General features: G+C 42.3%; 1 protein-coding gene across 5 annotated transcripts in view; it reads right to left on the bottom strand.

Annotated features, from left to right (window-relative positions):
- Positions 1 to 13,837, bottom strand: part of MYO1D (myosin ID) — a 158,099-nt gene that overhangs the window by 51,914 nt on the left and 92,348 nt on the right. For 2 of the 5 annotated variants that reach the window (XM_083808955.1, XM_083808956.1), the window contains exons 20-21: positions 10,647 to 10,760; positions 5,244 to 5,398 (exon numbers count right to left, since the gene is read on the bottom strand). In XM_083808955.1, the coding sequence (XP_083665081.1) occupies positions 5,244 to 5,398; positions 10,647 to 10,760 (269 nt within the window). The other 3 variants (XM_083808958.1, XM_083808957.1, XM_083808959.1) reach the window with 3 other exon arrangements.

The raw sequence follows: 13,837 nt of genomic DNA, 5'->3' as shown, positions 1-13,837 counted from the left end.
CGGTCCCAAAGAAACAAGAGTTTTCATCGGCATTGTCTCTTTGAGGTGGTCACCAATTATAGAAAAAAATGCTTCTGTCTTAACTCACATGTAAATCTAAGTCTCAGCAGTTAATAAGGTTTCTACAAGAGAAAGGCAAACAGTTTTTAAACAAAGGGAAAATGTTAAGCTGATTAAAGTCAACGGAGTTTCCTTATGAAAGAGCATCTTTATGATAAATCAAAGTGTTTTAAACCTCTTGCGTGACACCTAGGCCTGAGCTGGAAGGTCTGTTTCTTCATAGTGGAGGAAATAAAAAATATTGAATTGATTTTAAACAGACTGGGCTCTCCTGCTTAATGATTTGTGTTCCAGATTGTGCTCATAACTGGGCTGAGGACTGATTTTCCTAAATAAGCAAAATAAAATCATGTTGATTTTTTTTTAACGGACAGCATCAAAAATGTATAAAATGCTCATCCTTACTCCTGCACAATGGATTGAAAATGTGCATTTACAGACTGCTTCTTTCCATCTACCTAGCAAACGCTCATGCTATTAACAAAAATCACCCAGGAGGCAGCACTCTCAGAGCTTAACCTTAAACACTGCTATTAAGATAACAGCAAATTTAAAAATCTTCCACTTAAATGTGTTTGCAGAAGGCTTTGTTTGCCACAACTTGATTTGTTAAAAAGAACAAAATTCAGAAAAAAAACACATTTGTGAGTTCTCCTGTTCCAAATATATTTAATCCCCCCAAATTGCCTGCAATTCTGGACAGGCTTTATTCTGACACTCAATTTACGTAGTTCAGGGGGATTAGGGGCATCCTGCACTCATCCAAAGTTTGAAGCAATTCCAGTGTTAACAAATATTTATGGCTGGAGCTTTGAACACTAGAAAAGCAGTCAGAAGTGCACTTTTCTTCTCATTTTCTCTCTTCACAACTACTCCATTTCAATGCAGCTGTTTCAAGAACTTCCAGGTACAGCCAGATCACAACTATTAGCTGCTTTCTAACACATCAAGCAAGGCCATTACCTAATATAGTCTCAAGAACCACTCTGGGAAATATTTTAAAGCACAGCCAGTCTACACAGAGTGGATATATATTAACCAGAGTGGCTGCGTTGGAGGTGTGCGTGGAACCTTGCAAAAAGCACAACCACTGCAGCCCTCTGCTCCCCAGTGCAATGCGATGCTGCTTCTCCCCCTTCCACCTCCCTGGTCTGCCTAGGCAGCAAACTCTTGCACCAGGATCTGTTTGTTTACAGTGTTTAGCATAATAAAGCTGTAATCCCAGATACGTCCCCTACATGCCACCATGCTGCTGAGGGCAGGCAAAGAAAGAGGCTTTTTGCAAGGATGCGCTGCCCTATGCAGGTCTTGCTTAATAAGGAAGCCTGGGGAAACCACGCACCTTACACCTAACATGTTGGTATTTCAGTTTATTTTGAAAGGCTGATGAGACAGATTTTGTCCGTATTTAAAATATATATATATATATGTATGTATACACACACTCACACATACTCCTGCATTACATACATACAATATACACGTGCCACTAAGTCAAATAACCAAGCCTCTCTGCTTCCACAATCAAACAAACTGCTACCATCTCATATAACATCACGAAATGCACAGATGGAGCAAAATTACTATACTGAATGCATGTGAAAGGGAAAGCTGAGAAACATAATCTTCCTAAAGACACCTTCGTGCCAGGCCAAAAAGAGCCCTGTGTACAAGAAGAACAGGATAACTGACTCTAATGAAACCTACAGCCCGCCGCCTTTAGCCTGACATCCGTTTTTATGAATTACTGTATGGTCAATAGTGTAACAGTGCCAAGGCAATTGGCTCTAAGGCATACCTGTTTAAGAACCCAGAACTAAAGAAAATTAATCCAGTGAGCACTGATGATTAAAATTGGCTGACAGGTCTCAAAGCGAAATGGAAAATAAAAAATTATCCTTAGGCAAGTGATTTTCTGCTGGAGTTCTGCAGGAATTGCTTTTTACTGTTCTTTTAACTCCTCCTTCCCTTCAGCAATCCTGGAAGAAAACCAGTGGCTGTGGCTCCAGACAATGCAGGGATTAGGGGAACAGAAACACTGGAGAGAGCTGGCCACTGATACCCATGCAGCTTAGATCAATATGCATGTTGAACAGAAAATACCATGTGTGTTTAAACCAGACATAAACAAAAAATTCTTTGAGTGTACTGCAGAACGGAGCACAATGCCTGGAAACAAAGGATGGGTCTCGGTCACCTTTGGTGATGACATCTGAGCTGCCTTTGCCATCACGGGTGTTCAGCTGGTGACGCTTCCACACTTCAGGAGGAACCAGACAGGAGCTGACAGAGGCAGTGTGAGACCCACCAGAGGATGAGAAGGAATTAGTGCTGTGAAAACAGGCTAGAAACAGGTCTTCTCTGGCAAAGTACAGCTCCGAAGTACATCCAGAAAGAGTCCTCAGCACACTGGACTTGACCCGCTGGAGAAGTCTTCTAAAGGCTTAAAGACCCTGAAGCAACTTCGATGTAAAAGATGGAGAAGATAAGTCCTTTCCTGGCTGATAGCCCTCACCCTTTTACATCCACTCTCACTCCTGGAAAAGCTTCTCAGGTCCCTTTTTCCTGAACACAAGCTCCAGCACTTGATGGTACACTGTGGCCATAGCATTAACATTTCAGCCAGCTCTGCCATTATTTCTGTTGGGAATTGAGTTAGCTAAATAATTGCTCTGTTTAAAAAAAATAACAGCTGCCAAATTACAAACATGACTCAAACACCCATTAGCTCGACTACATTCAGTTCCCTAACACCTTAACCAGCAGAGTTGCTGCTCTAAAATTGTATAGCTCATAGAAGCTTCATGTTAGTTTTACACTAAAAAGCTTATTCATTTGTGACCACAACCTGAAAGTGTGAAAACTACCACTAGGAATCAAACAAAGCATCTGAATGAGAAGGTCTAGACATCCTTAGCACAGGTGTCACCACCGGTCTCCTCCTAGTCCTGCCTGTACGTTAGTACACATTGTCAGAGTTGTAACGATTTTATCACACAAGTATTTAAAACATTGTTATGTATTACATGGAACCACGGGTACCTGTGCAACCTCACCCTTGCTAAAACCTCCTAATGGAGATGTCAGGACTGGGACCAGGACGGCTGGAAACTACTTTGTACGTTTGCAGAGGACCTTATGTGAGACCCCGCTGCCACCCAAGGAAGCCGCCCTGCACACCACAGGTGTAGCACCACTCTGAGGTCACATCCAGGGTCACGCAGCCACCCGACTTTCACAGGGTTCTACTGCTGCATCCACTTTGTCACAGCAAGCACCTCCTGACAGGCAGGACAGGGAAACCTGACACTTGCCATGAGGCAGACAGCGACTCTCGGCTAATCCTGTTTAATGAGGAATTCCCAAAGTGCCTCTCGAGCAATGGGTCAGCTAATCCCATTCACAGACAGGATTTTTTTACACTTAGAAAATTGAAACTGGCTGAAAACAAGAATTTTCCTCTTTTATTTTGATTTACAGATATTGCTTTGATGAGGAAAACCATGACATTTGGATATTTGGCAAATGAGCTGTTCCTGTACATTATCCTTAAACCTGTAACCTCGACCAGACATCTGAGAAAAAGTGACTTTCAGACACTTCCATTTAACCAGCTGTGCCGAGAGTTCATTTCTGATACTGTAGTAAGTAAAGACTAAACAGCATATAAGAGTACTGTCTGTAATAAAATGGCAGTTAACTAATTAGATGGATAAAAACTAAAACCAATTCTTTTTAAAAATAAAAATGTCATTGTTAAATCTGTATAAGAAATTGAAAATCAATAGTTTATACCCCTATATGAAAGGCTCAGTATTTTAGACCAGTCCCCACAATGGTCTCAGCATGACAAAAGGCTGGGGGGCTTTGTTGTAATGGCTAGGGAAAAGGAACAGCAAAACAGGGAAGTCTGAACACTGAGAATATAGGATCTGGGGTGCAATCAACAGTTTCACAGCTCTTCCCAACATTACAGACTTGTTAAGGCACTGAAGAGCATCAGCTGGAGATTTCACCTGCGTTCAAAACACATCAGACATGAAAGAAATCCAGCTACTTCGCAGGACTCCTGAAAGGAAGCGTGCTGCTTTACAAGACATATTCCCATAACCTCCTGAGCCTCCATGAGTAGCTACATTTGAAAATTAAACTATATTGAGGTAAACACAAAAAAAAAAAGAGAATGCTTTCTGTTGCTTTTCAGCGCTGAATTTCTCAAAGCAAGTTATGCCAATGCTTAGAATTAATTTCGGATGAACTTGGCACCTATCTCCAGCAGTACTGACACAAGTGGCTAAATCAGCATGCTCTTCTCGAGTTCATGTAAAAAATTACCCAGGCACCTAATATAACAAATTCACTCACTGTCCTGCCACCTGCAGCTCCAAATGAGTATTTACCTATAAAGACTCCTTTTTGTCTATCATAAATGAAGCACGATATTATGAATGGCAAAACCCAAATGCTGCATGTGATGCTGATCAGTATTGATTCTCATGAGAATCTGTTCTGGAGGAGCAAGAGAAGAACTCTGAAGGTTTGTCCAATTGTCAGACCATTTCTCTACAGAGATAATTTTATGTGATTGTCTGCAATGCAATGACTGCTGTGCAGCTTTTCTGTGCAATCCCAAACCTGCTGTATACTCTAAAGGTGATTATTGCTAGTTCAGCTGTACTTCCAAGAAGCTCAATGCAAGATAACCACTTAAGTGTTTAGTCTACCACTAAAACAGATTTTACACAGTGATTTGCAAGTGAGACAATTTGCAGGGATTCAGAGACAACACTTTACAGCTCAAGCACTAAATGATCTACTGACACTAGTGGCAGGGAAAACAATTTGAGAAAGGAATAGCTGTATCCTAATTTTACATATGAAGAGCTTGACCTTAAAATGTGTTTATGAGACATTGTGACACACTCAGAATGCATCTTCAGTGATGTGTGTCCCCAAACATCTATGTTCTAATAAGCACAGATAGGGAAGGAAGAAGGGGCAAGCAAAGTGTCGTAGCTAAAACGTATGTCCTAAAAATACAGGGAAAAATGCTGCTCCGGTATCCTAGTCATACAGCGAAGTAACACAGATAAAACACAAGACTGACATCAAAATGACTTCACAGCAAGTTTCTGATTTGGCATGCTAGACTGAGTTTTCAGCACAATCCAAACAACACTGACCTCTTGAAGTGGCTCGTCAGGACTCCCACCAGCTCTCCAATCCTGTTGTCATTAGATGGCTCTTTACTGAAGAGACAGACAATGAGATCCTTGTTGTCCTTCGTGTGGAAGACCACGAGCTGGTCCTTTCCATTGGAGACGCTCAATCCTATCAACTGTGAAGAGGAAGCAAGAGCAACGTCATACACTTTGATATATTTTTTGCTAAGGGCCAGACCAGCTCTTTCCACCCCAGTATGCCATGTTGCCTCTCAAGTTCTACCTCTACCAGCGAGAGCAGTGCCTGGAGAATGGCAACGTGCAAGCTCACCATACTGCTCCCACAAGCCGAAGTACAAGTGAAACAATAGGTTTGGTGGTGTTTTTTTTGAGGGGCCGGGAGGTAGCCGATGGTCCCAGCTAAAATGCAGGGAAATTCTGCCGCCTAGGCTGTGTCCTCTGGAGCTGCTCCTGCTAGCAGCGGCGCGGTCCTGCAGTGCCTGTCTGCACTTCCAGCGCCATGTGCCGCTCACCAGAGTGCACCATGAGGGACGAGGCTCCCCCAGATCTCACCCCGGATGACACCACATCACTCAGGGGCAGATCCACAAGCTTGTTTTCTTTTCTTTTCAAGGGAAGCCAACAATAACCATCAGTCTGGCCAACAACCATCTCCTCTGCTCAAATCCACAGACACAGCTCCGGGAATGTAATGATATGCAGACAACACAGGAACAAAATCTACTGAAAGCCCAAACATTCTGATGAAGAATATAAGTTGCAAACCCCACAAAGCCGTGTTGATTCCAGTATTTAGTCATGGATTAATGTCTTGCTGTTCTGACAAAATAAAAAGAGATTTTTTCTTTTTGGTCTGCTAAGTAACTGCTACTTGGTACATTAAAGGCTTTGTCCTTGACATCTCCCAAAGCAAAAGCAGGAAAAATTTCTGAGTGGCAGTCTAGGTACACAGGCTATTCAGGTGAATATTTAAATTAAAAAAAAATGCATCTATGCTAGGGAGACAAAATAGAAGGAGGCAAAAAGAAAAATCAAGAGGCAAGTACATTTACGAACTGGTGCTAGAGGGAGAGAGGAAAAAGAATGATTAATACAAACAGATACTAGAACAGACATTCCTTGTCCACCAAAGGACTACCCAACTCTTTTGAGTCATCCAGGGACAGGCAGAGGGAAGCCACATTCTCCTAAAAGCAAGAGGCACTGCTACACTGTTTTACTGAAATCAAAATCTCATCATCCTCTTTTTTAAGAAAAAAAAAAAAAAAGAGCCTTCTATGTATCCCCACGGCCTGTGTTGGAAAGCATATTAGCACAGATCGAGTTGGAGCCTATGCAGTACTTTCAGAAGCATGAATCTCTCAGAAACAGCCTAAATCCATATGCTTGGTTTAGTAGGCACCGTGTATTATTTCCAAGAAACCTGTTACAGCTCCGGATGTCTACCACATACCATACAGCAGCGTCGTCCCTGAAAAGCACGCCACAGCCAGCATGCAGAAGTGTGGTGTGTGCCCTATTTTCTGGATGAAACACTACACAAGTTGAGAGTCGCTCACATTTTGCTGGCTTATTATTGCAGCACAACAGACGACAGTTATTGCTGGTATTCTAGGCACTGAGCAGAGACCTCCTGCTACCAGTTGCACATACCCAACACAGGTGGAGTTTATTCTCTGCCATTCACAGTATTTTAAGGTTATGAAATACTTTCAAAACAAGCTACTCTTCATGCACACACATTAACAGTTGCCTGGGTTTACTGTGTCCCTTAAAATTAATTTGCATGCTTAGATAACATCCTGGGAGCACAATATCACCACTGGGACTACTGCCATCAAGGTTTTAAATGTGTATCAAGTATGAAAGATGAACAAGTTGAAATCTCTGAATTTGAAAAGCCTATTTAAACATTAATTATTCAAAAGAACTGTGTTAGAAGTCCACGAGCCCTTCAAAATGTTCCTATTTTGCCCCTCCTCACAAGACTATCTGAACAAATAAAAATAATACAAAAGAAATAATTTTAGAGAAGGTGCTTATCTCAGTATTTACAAGCACTAACATTAGCCCTGCTTGCAGATCAGAAAAAAATTCTCAGCAGCCACAGAATTTCCTTTATTATATTCTCCACTGTACTGGGAAAGGCAGTGGTAAGATCCTTTCTGCTGCTCAGTCATCTTCTAATTCCTTATTGACGTTATCTGTTTCTTTTTTTCTCCAGGTAAGAATAAAAAGATAATTGTACAGTGGTACTTCTGAAGCAACTGCCGGAACAGTTGCACACAAAAAATCCCCCAAAGTAGCAGCTCAATCCAGTGAAACAGTCAGGCTTGAAAGGAAAGTTATTGCTTTGTAATCACTTGCACGAAATTACAGATTCCTTACACAGGGTATGAAATAAGAATGCAGAACCTGAAATCCAAGCAGGCATACATTAAGGGCTATGCTTAAACCATTTACAAGTAAACATAGCTAAAGGAGATGGGAAACTATAGCGCGATTCCTTCAGCCGAAAACAAGTTTATGGTAGGAACAGACATCAGCTGACTGTCTCCGATGAGATTTCCATGGAAACACCATCCCTAAGGATGTTGCCGTGTTGATAGGGTGCTTCAGAAATGCTGATGGCAAGCTGCACAGCTAACAGGCAGATGAATTTCAGCTGGGTTCACCCTTACATGTTAGAAGGGCAATCCATCTTCCCCAGCGAGCGTGCACCTTTCTGGTGGGACATACCTGATAATCCGATAAACACCAAGACCAGCGTATTTATTACCCTTTCGCTTCTCAGAAGTATTCATATCAGTTCAAACAATTGTTCTTTCTACGAAAGGGAACAAATATCTGCATCACGGACGGCCACTTACAGCACCTCCCTGAGAACTGCCATGGGGCTCCCACGCAGGCAGAGATCGGGCGTGCAGAAAAACAAGGGAGCGCACGCGAGGCAGCAGGCAACACGTATGCAAATCACTCCGTAACACAACACAAAACACAACCAGAAAAGGGAAAAGCTATTGGATTACAGCACTGATCATTAGCAGGAGTTCAGCTTGAAAAATCCTAGTGAAAAAAACATGTGTTTCACATACTATATAGAAACCAAATACATTTCCAAACTCTCTTCTTCCTGCTGCTCAGAGAGGAGTCGGCAGCAAATCAGTAGGATCAGTGGACGTGCCCTGTCACCACGATGCCACCCTTATCCCTGTGCCCACAGATTTTATTGTGTTCCCAAGGACCACGGTGGAGCGGAAGCAGGTGAAAGGAGGACCTCTGGCCAACAGAGCAGAAATACATGACTACAGCATTCACCAAAGATTGTTTTCATCAGACAAACTTCCAGGCTGGAATAAGACTGGCACCTGTGTGAGTCACTGAGGGGTTTTTTGGACCCATTCCTCCCATAGGAAGTAACCCAGGAGCTCTTGGTGGATTGTTCAGGTAAAGGCAACTGCAGTCAAAAAGCCTAGGGGTAGGCTGGAAAAGGGAATAATTGCAGATCTACAAATAAAGCTGATTCCTATCTATAGAAATTCAAATATTGTCACAAGAGACCTATACGCACAGAACATTTAAGTGCTTTGCTGCTCCAGGAGATGCACAGGCAGCCCATGCTACAGCCAAGTTGCCACTCACCCTGTGTGAATGGATCCTCCATTTCAGACATACATGTCTTGTGAAAAAACAGTAATTACTAACATTTCTAAGTAACAGACTTTCTACAAGCAACCTACAAATTTCATCCACATTGCTAGGAAGACAATGAACTCCATCCCAGCCAGACCCAGGACAATGGTTTGTTAAGTGTCTGGCTCCTTTTGCAGTGCATTTGTGTTCCAGCTTCTTTGGAGTTAGGAACAGGAAGCTGATGTTTCCAAACGCACTGTACTGCATCCTTCTTTATTTTTTTTTAATGCATTAAGGATCTCAGAGGAAAATGTTCAGGCTACCAGTAGCAACAGAAAAGATCTTCCCAGAGTGACCTGGTCTTACTCTGTTACTTGAACGTACAGCTCCACCTTTAAACTCATCTGCATTACAGACATACAGGGAAAGCAGGGATTTTTCTATAGCTGAGATAAATACAGCTTTACCTATAATTACTCATGTAGCAAGTGAATTGCACTAGCCTAACTATTTTGTATAAGGTAACAGCTTAGAAAACTAACAGTGAGAAACTGCGACAGACAAAATTCTACCTTGTCTACCTGAGCTCACCTTGATTCTTTGAAAAAAAAATCCACCCACCTTGAAAGAGCAGTCTGCTGTAGATTTTAACAAGTCTGTTTGCACAAGCAAGAGTTAGTCATTTAGCGTTGTCTGCTGACAATTTCATTTTGCACAATTAAGAGATAACGTCAGTAGAACAGAACATCAACTTAGGAAAATGACCTGCAGCTGCTAAATACATGGCAGTAATATCTTTTCAAAACAAGAGACACTGTCACGGTCACACTGCTTTGCTAAAACAGATTCTCTTGTTAGGGAAAATAAGTAAGGCAGGCGAGCAGTTACTCCACATACTGCAGTGGGCAATCAGTGTGCAGCTTTGGTGGGTAACCACCAAGGACGTTAGAAGAGGTCCAATAAAACCAACATTAAGGATGCAATCTGAGCTAATCATTCCATCCACATTTGCAGATTAGGTTTTACTGTTACCGTAATCCCTTCTTTAGTCTTTCAGCAATGTGGGGCCTGCGGATTTATTATTTCTTCAAATGCAAACGTCCTAACAAATTTGCTCACAACATTTGCAAGCAACCCAGCCAGGTTCTGTAGGTTTAAGATAATCACAGTGGTGTTACCTCAGGCTGAGGAAAACAAACAAGCAGTTGAATCCACACTCCAGGATGCTGAAGAGCTAAAAATGAGCTTTTCTCCCATCCCCCTTCCTATCAGTGATAATCTGCTTCTTTGTGACTGGCAGCTAAACTCTGCTACCCTGAAGGACAGATACCTCACTACAATTCTGAACTTAGCTTTGATAAAATTTACATTAAACATGAATAAATATATATATATATATAAAATCAAACAACACGAAGGATCAAACAAACCCCAAGAGACAGAGAAATTGTGTCTTAAGCCACTGTGAAATGCTAGCCCTCTTATGTGGCCAAGATCTTGCAGCACACAGCAAATAAATAACAAAATAGAAGAACAAACAGAAGAAAGTGCAATAAGCAGTTTGGTTTTTAGCTTTTATTTTATGCACCAAAATTAAAAGCTAACATGAGCCATCAGTGCTGTAGATAATTGTACTTAAGTGTTTTAAAGCTATTAAATACATAAAAAATGTAAACCAAGGTCTTCTTCCATTCTGTAGATCAGAAAACGGAGCTAAACAGCCCATGACTAAGACAGCCTGAGATGAGCTTCTCCAGGCCTTGTACTTACATTATAGAGGGGGATGGTCTTCATCACTTTGTACTGCTTCATAGGGTCCATCTTATAAAGGTGTCGATCAGTAATGAAGATTGCTCGGTCCTCCACCTTACTAAAGCGATTGACCTGTAAAGCAGCAATTTTCAGTCACAGTGATCAATGCAAAACGATGCAGAATAAAAAGTCTGCAGCAGTAGACATGCAAAACTCACATAGATCTTCAACAGGTTTACTTGAAGGAGTGAAAAAGGAAGGTCGACCCCATAATCATATTTTATAAATAGAGAAACGGGCATTCTCAGAGAAGCAACATTCCTAGAGTCATCCAGCAGGGCTGGGACAACCATGGCCTAAACCAAGGACAGATGCTTTCCACTAGCAATTTTTAACCTATGTCCCTGTCCACTGAGCAGACCCCAAAGCCAGGCAGACAGCTTTTGTTCCTACATTATGTATGTGCCTTTGTCCCCTCAAAAGAACAATGCCGAAACATGTCCCCTACAGAGCTAAAAGGGTGTCACCAGGGTGTGTGCCAGTCCAGACCTGACGTATTTGAAAGCAGATGCCTTGGCCCATCCTAAATCTGAGCACGTCCCATTTCCCTCTTTTAAAACATTTGTGCTCTCAGCGTAGCCAAGCAACTAGCCCAAGAAGTGGAAAACCTGGACGAGCATCCTTCCCTAACATGTGTTAGCCCAGTAAGGGCACGCTCCTCCAGTTCTGCTGAAGTTGTGCCACTCTGCAAAAGGAACTGAAGACTGAATAGAGAAGGAGGAGCCTGGAAGAGCCAGGTCTGCATGCAGGGACCTGGTGCAACCACCTGGTGGAAGAAAGGCAAAGGTAGTTCTTGGCAAGCACAAGACCCAAGCTGCAATGCCTGCAGGCTGCAAAGGGTATTGAACACAAGCCTCTCCCTTGCTAAGCAAGAAATCCATTCCCCTTTCCAGGGGATCTAACCCCAAACCCCAAGCTAGCTCTGGTGCCCATCAGCCCTACCAACTCAGTAACCTGACAAAAATCTGCCCTTTTTGTGAACTTAGTGAGGGAAGGGCCACACAAGCACCAGAGCAAGGGAAAGGCGCAGTGATGCTCTGGGTGATGATGAACAGGCAGAACGCAGGGCGAGCCACAAGATCAGCTCGGCTGTGCCAGACCCTGGCTGTCAGTAGCAGATTTTTCTATTGAGGTGGACATCACTCATCTGGTATTTTAACCTGACCTTGCATTCTGTTAAGGACATGGCATTCACGGCAGTGATGTCTAGGTATCGCCGGTGAGTTCAAGACCCTCAAAAGAACTTCTTTAAATTGGGCTTGCTGCCCAGCTATGCTCTCTGCTGCTGTTCTGGGAATACAGAGAGCAAAGCTACAGCAAGCAGCAAACTTCTAATGCAGACAGGAAAGCATGCAGAGGCACGTGTACCTCTAAGGTTAGCTGACCACTGAGGAAGATGCTGCTGTTGTTAAATGCTTATACTGTTCTAATGTTGTTTTGAACTGGACTCTGGTCTCCTGATTCACTCCTACAAGATAAACAAGGAAAATCAGACTACTTCAAACAACTTCAGTGCTGGCCTCCAGAAAGAGACAAACTTATTTTCATCTTTACATGGCTGTACTCTCTGACAAAGGTAGGAACTAGACTTCTCAGAGAAGTATGGCAAAAGGACAAGAGGCAACAGGCAGAAGGTGCAGCAGCAGAAAGTCCTGTGGGACATATGGGAAAAAATCTCACTGGAAGGGTGGCAGCTCTGGTGCAGGGCTCACAGAGGCTGTGCCATCTTCTTCCTTGGGGATTTACAAAGCTCAGCTGACGAAGAGCCTAAGCAACCTCATCTACTTGAAGCTAGACCTGCTCTGAGCAGGAGGTCGGACCGCAGACTCCAGAGGTCCCTTCCCACCTCGATCGTTCTACGATCTCATCAGCCTGTAGGCTACCAAGAACATAGATTTCACACTATCTGAAGTATTCTGACAGTTTCAAGTAGTTCAGCAAATGCATCTTAGTGTTGCCATTGGGAAGCATTAATATCTTAATATCGCCACTGGGCTCCACAGCTGTAAATTTAAGACCAATTATAGATACGGCTATAATTCAGTGAAGAACCATCAATTGCCCGCTGAGGCAAACTGCAGTATTACCACCTGTAATCTCATCGTCAGTCAACAGCAGCAGAGATTATTTATACATATGTGTCCCAACCCTCATGCAATAATCTTAGGCATAGTCAAGAAGATGGCTCACTTCAGTTTGTACTCAAAATACTATCCACCTGGGATACTGCTTGCATAACCAGACACTCAGAAGAAAGGGGCAATAAAAGCCAACACTAGCAGCTCCACTGACAGTGCACAGGGAAAAGAAGCTCTATCTTATAGTATTCTTATATTTCAGTTCATGTGGATCAACCCTAAAACTTTTTTTTTTTTATATACCAATTATATTCAACATTTCTGATAAAGTAAAAAAATAACTATGGGAAGACAGAAATGCATGAGCTCGCAGCCGTTCTGGAAGAACCAAGTGCAGTTGAAAACAGTCAAGTACACAGCCCCATGTCCCAGTATTTTGTTCCAGTTCACACATCCTGTTTCTACATAAGAGTAAAAAGAAAAAAAAAAGATTATTTAAGCATCAGCTAATGATGCAAAGTAATAGACACAGCCGAGCACCAAGAAATGTAATTATATCATTTCTCTTAATTCTAGACATTCTGATGTTCTGAATTCATGTATATTGTAGGCTATCAATCAGGTCTCCAGCAACAGCATCCCTGATCAATTAAATCACCAAAAATGCTGTCAAATGCCACATAAGCCATAAGCACCTCTGGAAAATTATTGTAAAGACGTGCAACTGTTTATTAAGAATGCACTCATTCAAAGGCTACAAGATACTAAATGTTGTACCTTCACAACAACATCTGATCTGGGGAAAATACAGGAAGACTGACACTAGTCAACTACTGTTACATATCTCATGCAGTTGATGTGATTTTTTTACAGAAAAAGAAGTAGGAAGATCACATTCCCACAGGAAAGAAAATTATATTCTCTCCAGAGCAGTGTTTTATACCCTGGGATCATGGCTTGAGTCACATCTCCTGTCTATACACAGATCATTTAAATCCCTCCCATCCTCCTGCAGCTCATCACAAATATTATTCTAGGCTGCTGGTGATGTTAGGCTCTAGCAAGCAGGGT

Source organism: Anser anser (genome assembly GCF_964211835.1).
Source record: "Anser anser genome assembly, chromosome: 23".
NCBI classification, from domain to species: Eukaryota; Metazoa; Chordata; class Aves; order Anseriformes; family Anatidae; genus Anser; species Anser anser.
This window is presented reverse-complemented; position numbering and strand designations above follow the sequence as displayed.